The following is a 12,107-nucleotide window of genomic DNA, read 5'->3' on the forward strand; positions in this document are numbered from 1 at the left end:
ATTATGTCAAAGTATTTAATCTTTAAAATGGTCAATAGTTTTATAACTATTTGTTTTTAGCAATAAGCTCCCTAATATTTTAATACAGAATTATACTTGATTTAAAAAAAACAAACAAACCTGTTGCTATAGAGTTGATTCCAAGTTACCAAGACTCTACAAGACAGAGTAGAGCTGCCGCAAAGAGTTTCCAAGGTTATAATCTTTACAGAAGCAGACTGTCACATCTTTCTCCCATGCAGCAGCTGGTGGGTTCAAACTGCTGATCTTTCGGGTTAGCAGCCAAGTGCTTTCAGCACTGTGCCACCAGGGCTTTTGTTTTTTAAAAGTATTATTAATTCCTTTAATCCAGAATCCTTGGAACCTAACACTCCAGACCAAAAATACTTCCGTTAACAGAAGGGCTCTGGCTACCCTAAGACAAAAGGTACTGCTTTCAAATTATAAAGAGCTCTGGCGGTACAGTGATTAAAGCATTCAGCTGCTAACCAAAAGGTTTTCAGTTCAAACCTACCACCTGTTCTTTTGGAGAAAGATGAGATAGTATACTTTTGTAAAGATCTTCAGTCTTAGAAACCCTATGGGGCAAGTTCTACTCCGTAATAGGATCGTTATGAGTTGGAATTGACTCAATGGCAGTGGGTTTTGGTTTTCACATTATATTTTTGCCCTTCTGCCAAACCTTAATCTTATGTCTTTTGGGGGGAAGAAGGTTGTTAAGGAGTGATAAAACTATATAGCAAATAGTGTTAGCACTAACAGCACACATTACCACTACCCACAGCTAAATGACGAAGTAATTAAAACATGTGATGCTTCATGCCTAGACATACAAATACCTTGCTGATTACTATGTTTACAGAAGGATCTGCTTCATCTGATTTATTTTTCCATGTTCCAAGGTTCAGGACCAACATACATGCATTTTAGAGGTTAATCTGAAGAGTACAGCCACTTCAGGTTGCTTTTGACTCACGTGGGAACTATTTGGATATTACCATCAATAATCACCACCACCGGGTGGCAATGCAACCTCCAGTAGGCTTTATTCTCTGAAACCAGAATACCCCATCATCTTATGAACATAAAAATATTCAAGGATTTCAGATTTTACTTACATTTTGAAATGTCCCTCCATAACAACATTTCCCCTTCAAGACACAATCAACTTAGTCTAGCACTTCTCTTATCAAAAAAGAAATCTGTTGTTTTCAAGGGTTAATCATGTTTCTGTTATTGGAGAATTCTACATGATCAGAATTGAGAAAGAAAAGAAAATGAGGCAGCCTTTCTGAGTCCAACATAAAAAAGACAAGTTCTGATGGTGGGGTCAACAGGCAAATGAGAAAGAATTGGGAGAAATGCCAGGCTGAACATCTGGGTCAATGCCTTACTAGAGTTAAGAGGAAGTCTGTATGAAACCAGAGTTTCTTTTATAACATAGTCAGTTAAAATACTAGAAAGGACTAAGGAGGGAAAGTCTCACATTACCTAGCTAGGGAGGACATGCTCTAAAATGGAGAAGTTGGAAGAGGAATTTACAAAGCTTTAGGAAACAAACCATCTGTGTGGTTTACATAGTGCACATCCAGTAAGTTTCCTAACATGTAGGTTACACAGAACAATATTTTGGTTTGGGAACTTATTAAGGGAAGGTTCATTCTTAACTTCTAAGACACTAAATGAATAATGTATTAATATTTAATCTACATGTAATATGTCCCTTGGTAGTCATGTAAGATATTTAACAAGAACTACATCAAATGGGACAAATCCCCATCAGCATGAGTTATCTGGAGTGATCACAACTTTGGCTTACTTCCTATCAGACCCTCTCTGATTTAGAGGGAATCATAGTACAAAGGAGCTCTGGTGGCACAGTGGTTAAAGCAGTCAGCTGCTAATCAGAAGGTTGACAGTTAAAACCCACCAGCTGCTCCACAGGAGTAAGATGAGGCAGTCTGCTTTTGTAAAGATTTACAGCCTTGGAAACCCTATGGGACAGTTCTACTCTGTCCTACAGGGTCACTATGAGTTGGAATCAATTCACTGGCAGTAGATTTATCACAGTGCTGGGTCAATCTCTCCTGTGGAATTATGGAATAGGGCACCCTGTTAGGAGGAGGAGAAACATACCATTGTTGATTGTTGTTGTTAGCTGCCAATGAGTCGACCCCAACCCATGACACCACCATGCACAATAGAAGGAAACACTGCTTGATCCTGCACTATCCTTCAATGATTGGTTATGGACTGGACTACTGTGATCCATAAGGTTTCCACTGGCTGATTTTTAGAAGTAGAGTGCCAGGCTTTTCTTCCTTCATCTATAAGCTCTGTTGAAATTCATTCAGCAACACTGCCACATGCTAGCCTTCACTGACAGATGATGGCTGCACATGAGATGCACAGGCCAGGAACCGAACCCAAGTCTCCCACATGGAAGGCAAGAATTCTACCATTGAACCACCAACGCCTCATCGTTACTGTTGCTATCCAGGCTAAAACTGGGATAACCATTCATACTGCTTACTCCTTGCTCAGAGTCAGGTGTCCTAGGGGAATGGTGTACCTCCTAGCAGGCAGGACCTCCTTGGGGAACACTTAGCTATGACCTAAGAGTCACTCCGTCAAACCCAGCCCCATCATCATCTACAAAGTTCTAGAAGTGAAGAGATGACTTGGGGACCCTATATCCCACCCTCACTAAACCCTAACAAGTATCAACAACCTAGAGCCAAAGTTTCCTGTGTGAACATGACATAGTAGTGAGAGCTAAATAATGACAAAGATCATATATTTACTTTTGTAAATTTATAACTATAAACTATATAATTTATAGGTAATTCATAACTTTTCTAGACCACAAGCCAATCACTAATTCTCTCTGGCCTTCATTCAGGTTCTTCATCCATAAAATGTATCTAATATTTCTCTCATGAGGTAATTTATATGCAAAAAGCCCAAGACAATTCCTAGCATACAGTAGGTACTAAGATAAACATTAGCTTTTACCTAAGAAACAAATTTCTTTGGGAGGATGGAATGGGGAGGGGAATCAAATTCAGTAAAAAGAAGGTAAAACAAAAAGTTTGGACTTGATATTGCCAATAAATCAGGTATTTAGTGGTTCTCAACCAAAGAAGTTGGAAATTTGTGTGGTGGGGGAGAGGGTTGTTGATGAATAGGTGAAGCTACAGGTATGTAGTGGGATGAGGTCAGGGGCCTTGAGTATGTGTCACACAATGAAAAAAAATATCCATACAACAATGCTAATGGCACTCCTGTTGGGAAACCCTGAGAGAACACAAACAAGCAAAAACAGGAGGGGAAAAAAAATCCCCAATGTGTAAATGATTGAATATACAACAAAAAGTCCTTTTGAGGAAGAGAAAAGAGCATAAAAAGCATGAGCGTTATTATAAAAATAAGGATATCATGCTTTGTAAAGTAGACGGTCAGCAAAAAAGAGGAAGATGCTCAATGAGATGCACTGGCACAGTGGATGCAGTGATGAGTTCAAGCACAGCAAAGACCGTAAGGATGGCACAGGATGAGGCAGTGTTTCGTTCTGTTCTATGTAGTGTCACTATGAGTCAGAGCTGACTCGAAAGCACCTAACAACAACACACTCAATGAACTAGCAAACTGAGAGAAGAAAGACCCAGCAAGAGCCAATCAAGGTTGATGATTTTTTAAAAAATATGTTTTTAAAAAATTCATTCACAGTTGTAATTTGATACATAATATATTCACTTTCTGTCAGTCATTTTTAACATCTCTGATATCAGAATGTGCTCTACAATAAATTAGTAGTTTGGGTTTGATGAAATGTGGTAGAAGAAGAGTCTGCAAACTATACTCCACAGAGCTCTGGAGGTCCTCTCAGACAGAGAAGAAGAAAGCACAGACCAAATAGGCCTACAATTCAACAAAACTAGTTTCACATTTTTCCTTTCCTTTTTTTGGGAGGGAACATCCATATATGCTTTCATCAAGAAAATGGTTCCATAGTCGCAGGGGACATCAAGCTCAATTGGCATAACATACTATACAAAACATTGTTCCACCTACTGCTTTGGCGAGTAGCGACTGGGACCTTAAAAGCTAGGAAGTTGCCATCTAGATGCAACAACGGGTCTCTCCTTGTCAAGAAGAAAGAAGAAAACCAAAATTAATGGAAACAATCAGTCCTAGCGACTGGTACACCATCCGATCTGCAACCTATACAACTATGAGACCAGAAGAACTAGATGGTGCCCAGCTACCACTGCCATCCACTTGGAAGGGATGTAGGAGATCCTGCATAAAGAGGGAGAACAATGTGGAACAAAACTCAAAATCATTTGGAGGCCAAAAAAAAAAAAAAGGTGGGGACCAGGTTTGCTGGTCCAATAGAGCCTGGTGGAACCACTGAGACTATGGCCCCTAGCTGCCCTTCAGGTCTGGAATTGAACCCACAACTGTGGTTTCCAGCCAAACAAAATACAGGCATGTGAGTTAAACATTTACCTCAAGTAGACACACGCTCTGGAGAGAACAATCATGGGAGAAGAGAAGGAAGGGCTGCTTATGCACAGGGAGACAGCTCAGGGTGCAGAAGAGTATGAAGGGATGGACACTGGGAGGAGGTAACTATGGGGAGGAAGTGGGAGGGGAGCTGCTGCATTGTAAATTTTGCTCAATGACATGAGACAAAGTATATGTGAACTGCTATATGAAAAGTGCAATTTACTCTGTAAATCTTCACCCAAATCATTCATTCATTCATACATACATACATACATAATTAATTAATTAATTAATTAATTCTGGTTGGGGGGAAAAAAAAAAAAGAAAATGGTTCCACTGCTTAAGAAAAAGGAAATCCACAGAATCAGATAAATTAATATCTCTTACAGGTATTAGATTCCACAAAGTCCTGACAAACAGTTTATAGACTATAAGAAATCCAAAAAAAAAGGCTTTAAATTCTTTACTGCCCCCCAAACTAGTGTTGTTGTTAGGTGCCGCTGAGTCACTTCTGACCCACAGGGACCCTATGTACAATAGAACAAAACACTGCCCAATGGTGCTCCATCCTCACAATCCTTGCTATACTTGACCCCATCATTGCAGCCACTGTGTCAATCCATCTTGTTGAGGATTTTCTCCTTTTTCACTGCCCTTTTACCAAGCATGATATCCTCCTCCAAAGAATGGTCCCATCTGACCAAAGCCAGTGTAGTTATGATTTATACACCACCTACTTCTTAAATTTGAAAGGACTGTTACAAATATAAATTTTAGTGTTCTACCATAGTGATAGGAGCTCTGGTAGCATAGTGCCTAAGGCACTTGACTGCTAACCAAAAGGCTGGCGGTTCAAACCCACCAGCCACTCCTCGGAAGGAAGGTTGGGCAATCTACTTCCATAGTGATACTGCCTCAGAAACCCAAGGAGGGGTCGCTATGAGTCAGGGCCGACTTGACAGCACATAACAACAACAACAACCAGAGTGATAATTATTTTAAGAGCTCTGGTGATGCAGTATTTAAAGCGCTCAGATGCCAACCAAAAGGTCAATGCCTCAAACCGTCCAGCTGCTCCACAGGAGAAAAAATGTGGCAGTCTGCTTCCATAAAGATTTAACAACCTTAGAAACCCTGTGAGGTAGTTCTACTTTGTCCTATAGGGCCATTATGAATTAGAATTTAATTTAAGACTAAAAAACACAAAATACAAGACTAGGGTTCTCAAGCACTAGAGAACACTAAGAAATATTATCTTTACATTAAAGGAATTAAAAAAAAAAAAAGTAAGTCATATATACTATCTTCGTCTCCCCTTAAAAACAATGACATTCATTTTAAAAATTAAGTGATAACTCTCTCCTCTACACTGGGCTCAGCTTTTTGAGGACTTACAAGTTTTCAAATTACTTAGGTACAAAAGGTAAAATGCCAAGAAGAGGCAAAAGAGAGGTGAAGAAATAGTGCAGTAGGAGTTAAGGGGTGAGATACTTTCCAACCATGAAGGTAGAAGAATTCTTAGCAGAGATGGCCTGAGAACAAAGTCCAGAAGGGCAGGATAAGACCTAGATGTGGCAGGGGTAAGGGCAAGAAGAAAGGACAACAACAGAAGCAGATGGGAAGACAATCTCACTGCCTTCTGGTATGTGATTTTATGTTCATACGCTACTCAACAAATAGTTCACAGTATAGCAGGAGAAAGGAATAAGTATTAAATAAACACCTAAAATATAATGTAATAAGTATAACAACAAGCACATGAAGCAATCAATAAAAGCAAAAGAGCAATTTCCTTGGAATGGTGTGGAGAGTAGGGCAAGGAGGGGAAGGACAGGGGGAGGAAAGAACACTTGATCAGGGCCCTAAAGATGAACAGAAGTTTGCTGGGTTGAAAGGGAAGGAAAAAGCTAGTTCATGTAGTGGAAATAACATGAGTGGTGATAGAGAAAAGTGAAAGCACATGGTGTCTTCAGGGAATGGTTGTGGAGAAATTAAAAGGTGACTGAGATGAGCATGAAATGAGATCAGGTGAGATTATGGGGGACTTTAAATCCCTTGCCAAAGTATCTGTCTTTATTACAATAGGCACAAAGTTTTGAGACAAAGAATGATGTCACATAAACAGTATGAGACACTTTTTTGAACATTAAAATATTTTGAGATTGCAAAAATATTTAAACTGTTCACTGAGTACAAAAGCATATATAAAAACATTAATTTTACGTCCTCTTGAGGTAACTCCAAAGGTTCCACTGAGTTCAGTTAAGAGCTGTCTGAGGGGGCAGGAACTATTTACTATTTATTCCTCTTTGGATCTCTAGGGCATGCAATATAGTAGAACTAATAGGAACTGGTTATTGAGGGAAGGAGGGAAAGAGGGAAGGACGAAGGAAGGAAGGGGCAAAATGGAAGTCAGAAGAGACTATGAAACTTCTCTTGAATGTAGAGTAGCAAAAGAGAATAGAAGAAATGATTAAATAAAAGATCTGAACAGAAGATTTCAAAGGGCATCTCAAGAAGGCAAAGCAAAATATTATAAGACCTGGAATTAGAAAATCAAAAGGGAAGAACGCAGTTGACATTTCTTGAGCTCAAAGAACTGGGGGAAAAAAAAATTAAGCCTCAAGTTGCCACACTGAAGGATTCTATAGGCAAAATAATGAACGATGCAAGAAGCATCAAAATATGATAGAAAGAATACAATGTCATTGTACCAAAAAGAATTTGTTAATATTCAACTATTTCAGGAGGCAGCATATGATGCAGAATGAAAGATATTGAAGGAAGAAGTCTAAGCTGCACTGAAACAACTGGCAAAAAACAAGGCTCCAGGAACTGTCAGAATACCGACTGAAATGTTTCAACAAATGGATGCAACACTCGCAGAGATTCATTATTTGTGGCCGCTTCAAATAAAGGTGAACCAATATAATGTAGAAATTATCAAACAATGTCAATATATCATATGCAAGTAAAATTTTGCTAAAGGTAATTCAAAAACAGTTACAGCAGTGCATTAACAGCGAAGTACCAGAAATTCAAGCCAGATTAGGAGGAGTAAAGAGGGTTATCATTGCTGATGTCAGATGGAACTGGCTGAAAGCAGAGAATACTAGAAGGACGTTTACCTGTGCTTTATGAATATGCGAAGACATTTAACTATGTGGATTTTAACAAATTATAGATAATATTGTAAAGAATGGGAATTCCAGGACAATTAATAGTGCTCATGCAGAACTTGTACACAGACCAAGAGGCAGTCAATCAGGAGAGGTGTGCAATAGGGTTGTATACTTTCACCATACTTAATCTGTATGCTAAGTAAATACTCAGAGAAGCTGGGCTATATGAGGAAGAAAGAGGTATCAGGACTGAAGGAAGACTCATTAACAACTTGCAATATGCAGATGACATACCTTTCTTGCTGAAAGCAAAGGGACTTGAAGCACTTACTGAGGAAGATCAAAGACTACAGTCTTCAGTATGGATTATGTCTCAACATAAAACAAAAATCCTAACAACTGGGACAATAAGAAACATGATAAACGGAGAAAATATTGCAGTAGTCAAGGATTTCATTTCACTTAGATGCACAATCAACACCCATGTAAACAGCAGTCAAGAAATCAAACAACATATGACACTGGGCAAATCTGCTGCAAAAGCTCTCTTTAAAGTGTTAAAAAGCAAAGATGTCTCTTTGAGGACTAAGTGCATCTGACCTAGGCCACTGTGTTTTCAATTGTCTCATATGCATGTGAAAGCTTGACAATAAATAAAGAAGACTGAAAAAGAACTGATGCATTTGAATTACAGTGTTGGCGAAGAATGTTAAATATACCATGGACTACAGAAGAATGAAAAATCTGTCTGGGAAGAAGGACAACCAGAATGCTCCTTAGAAGCAAAGACAACAAGACTTCGTGTTACATACTTTGGACATGTTATCATAAGGGACCAGTCCCATTATGCTTGATAAAGTAGAGGGTCAGCAAAAAAAGAGGAAGACCCTCAATGAAAAGTGAATCGAAAACGGGGAGAAAGAGACAGCGGGTATATATCATTCTGCTCAAAAACTCTGGCAATGAAGGGAAGGAATGAGCAATGTTAGTAGCTTGACAGGTCATCAGGTCCCACACATTTTGTACATTATTTTTTTTATTTGGCTTGTATCTAAAGACTTTGAGAACAGGGACTGCCTTACAGCAGTATTCTTACAGTACCTACCAGATCATACAAGAAAAACTGCAGACTACTAACTCATTGTTTAGAATGCAAAATATAATACCTCATCCAACCAAACCAAACTCACTGCTGTCGAGTTGGGTCTGACTCATAGCGACCCCTCCTTGGGTTTCGAAGGCAGTAACACTACGGAGGTAGACTGCCCAACCTTCCTTCCAAGGAATGGCTGGTGGGTTTGAACCACCAGCCCTCTGGTTAGCACTCAAATGCCTTAGGCACTACATCACCAGACCTCCCATAATACTTCATACACGTCCCTAAAGTTTCATTAATTTCCTAGGGTAAAAGGGAAAGCCCTAACCGAACCAATTAGACAGTCATTAAATTAAATCATTTACCTATCTTATGGATTGAATTGTATCAATCAATAAACCTCCAAAAAATATGTGTCAACTTGGCTAAGCCAAGATTCTCAGTATTATGTAATTACCCTCATTTTGTGATCTGACATAATTATCCTGTGTGTTGTAAATCCTAACCTCTATGATGTTAATGCGGCAGGATACAATCTACAGGATTAGGTTATATCTTGAGTTAATCTCTTTTGAGATATAAAAGAGACTGAACAAGCAAGTAGAGACTGAGGAACCTCAGTACCACCAAGAAAGAAGAGCCAGGAATGGAGTTCATTCTTTGGATCTGGGGTCCCTGCACTAAGAACCCTCCTAGTCTCAGGGGAAGATCAAGACAGGTGGAGGAGATCTCCAAGGAACACCGGGCCCACAGATGTTGAAAGAAGAGAACCTTTTCCTACAGCTGAAAGAAAGAGATAGCCCTCCCCTAGATCCAGTGTCCCAAATTTGGACTTGTAGCCTCCTCAACTGTGAGTGAATTCAGTCTGTTAAAGCCATCTACTTGTGTTCATAGCAGCACGAGGTAACTAAGACAACCTTCATGGAATGACTGTTTAAAAGAGCCCTTAATACACAGTTTGACAAGTTCTGTGAACAACATGGAGGATAAGATGTGAGATCTTAATTCCTTCACTGTGGGACGGACAAAGACATACTCACCTCCATAGTAGAGTCCTGTAGCAGTGCACATCCGCCACTGTCCCTGATACATTCCTGCTCTGCTGGGGCTGCACATCTGGACGCTGACATCTGCAATCTCTTGGGGCTCTAGCGATCTCACCATCACCATGTTCACATGTCCAAATTGGTCTCCCCCGACATATTTAAGACATACCCCTGGAGGCCAGGCCTCTGCCCCTGAGTTCAAGCAAAAGAAAAAAAAAAAAATTAGGCAATCAGGGGTCCTATGCTGGGCCAAGTATATGACAAAACGGTTAAGAAGGCATCTCTTTCTCTCACACATATACAGAAAACTACTCGACGGCACATAACAACAACAACAACAACAACAACAACCACATCCTTGAGCTATAAAGTCTCACAACTGATCAGACGGAATTACTATCTGAGTCAACAATCTCTGATCAATAATTTATCTCTAAAAGGATGTATAAAAGGCAAAACCATGGCAGTTCTGCAAGAAGATGCATACTTCCGGTGACCCTAGGAAAGGCCAAATATCACACTGAATCTATAGTACTTAAAAATGATGTATGCTAAGAGCCATGGAAATTGCAGTCCTACATCTTTGGGGATTGCTTTTTCTACTATGAGGTAATACATATCCATCTTCACTTGCACTTCTTAAGCTGACATTCAGAGAAAAAAATATGTCTGTTCTCAAGTTTTCCCATTGAGGCAAGAGAATAAAACACACAAGCATTATCTTCTATGATATTATTCTCATTTTAAAACTGCTTTTTGCCTGATGTTTCACTTTTCATCTGGGGTCCTTAACTATAAAATGATCCAGGCACAAGAGACTCTACACAAATACAAAATGGAGGAGTCTAGTGAAAGTTCAATTTTCAAATAGTGGTTGGGGAAACAGGGCAGTGGTATGAACTCCCAATAGCAATATCAATGAATCGTGGTTTTAGGGGTGACAGCACCAGCCAGAGATGCTATGGATAGAAAAGGAATGGCAATACAGAGACATGGCTTTCACAGGAATGTCTCTCTGCCTTTGAAAATGCTAAAGATCTTATTTGGTACCCATTTCCGTGTACCTACTTTCATTAACTAATTCAAGTTAAGAAATCCATATACTAACTTGTTCTAACCAGTCAAGCAGTACAGGTAGCCACAGAGTGACTAGACAAGATCTTTGTGAAGTCTCTCAAATATATACTAACTGATATACTCTTTTTATTATAGACAGCAATTTCTATATCCCTCTTTTGGGATATATACATTCATTGTAAAAATAAATTATTGTGAAAATCTGCATACATCTGAACGCTCAGGACACAGCATGATTGTAATTTACCTCCTAGCTGTACTCTGGAATGCCTTAGTTCATTGCTCATGTAGTGCCAAGCTTGTTTTGATACACCTGATGGCTCACTACTGAAAAGGAACCAGAGAAAAGCAACCAGAGCTCCACTGCTGAGATCTCAGTCACAAAATGAACAGTGCCTCTGTGGTCTTTAGGTCTTAAGGGGTAGCAGCTGACGCCCTCTTAAGTGTCCTCTAAGTTAACACTATGAAAGGTAACCATAATTGGTGGAAGAGTGGTGGATGATACACTGGCAATGCATGCAAATTGTTTTTCATTTCTGGACAAAAGTGTATTTGTGTTATAGAGGTCAAGAGAAACAGCAGCTGACATTATGCACCTTAGATAATGTCGGTCTTGTTAAAGACCAAGATTCAAGAGAATAAAACAACTATTATACAAGGCTGAATTAATAATTATTCTTTAACACACACACATGTATCTGTAACAAGACAATGTTTATATGAAAACCAAAGAATGTATCTGTTTTTGAACTTTTAACAAAGTTAAGGAAAACCAAGACTGTCTGAGTGTGGGAAAGACTTGGCTTTACTGGGCAAACAATCACAGGACCTAAGAAGATTGAGTGCAAAAGAAGAAGTACAGCCATATTCTAAGGAAAGTGAATTAATTGGTAAAAGATTAAATGATTAGCCTTAAATGATGCAGCTAGCGTCCTGATCTTTTTAGTACTCTAGATATCTATTATAGTTCGATGAGGTACTTGGAGAGCCTCTTGAATACACTATTGGAAGAAGTATACACCAACAACTCTATAAAATACTAATTTGTTATGGATTGAAGAACCAGTCATCACCCAGGTGTATAGTAGAGCTGACAAGGGGCAAGGTTGTGGTCACTGCTTGGTCACAGCCAGCTACCCAGAGGGACCGAGTACTTGAACCTGCGGGCTTGGGACCATAGTCGCAGGGGACATCAAGCTCAACTGGCATAACATACTGTACAAAACATTGTTCCACCTCCTACTTTGGTGAGTA

At 39.3% G+C, this 12,107-nt stretch overlaps 1 protein-coding gene across 1 annotated transcript in view; it reads right to left on the reverse strand.

Moving 5' to 3' along the window:
- ILRUN (inflammation and lipid regulator with UBA-like and NBR1-like domains) overlaps window positions 1-12,107 on the reverse strand; it is a 139,060-nt gene that overhangs the window by 29,223 nt on the left and 97,730 nt on the right. Inside the window, exon 3 of the mRNA XM_007939357.2 lies at window positions 9,771-9,968. Coding sequence (XP_007937548.2) covers window positions 9,771-9,968 — 198 coding nt within the window. The remainder of the gene's footprint in view (window positions 1-9,770; window positions 9,969-12,107) is intronic.

Source organism: Orycteropus afer, unplaced genomic scaffold (assembly GCF_000298275.1).
Source record: "Orycteropus afer afer isolate SDZICR_OR568_19922 unplaced genomic scaffold, OryAfe1.0 scaffold00059, whole genome shotgun sequence".
Lineage (NCBI taxonomy): Eukaryota > Metazoa > Chordata > Mammalia > Tubulidentata > Orycteropodidae > Orycteropus > Orycteropus afer.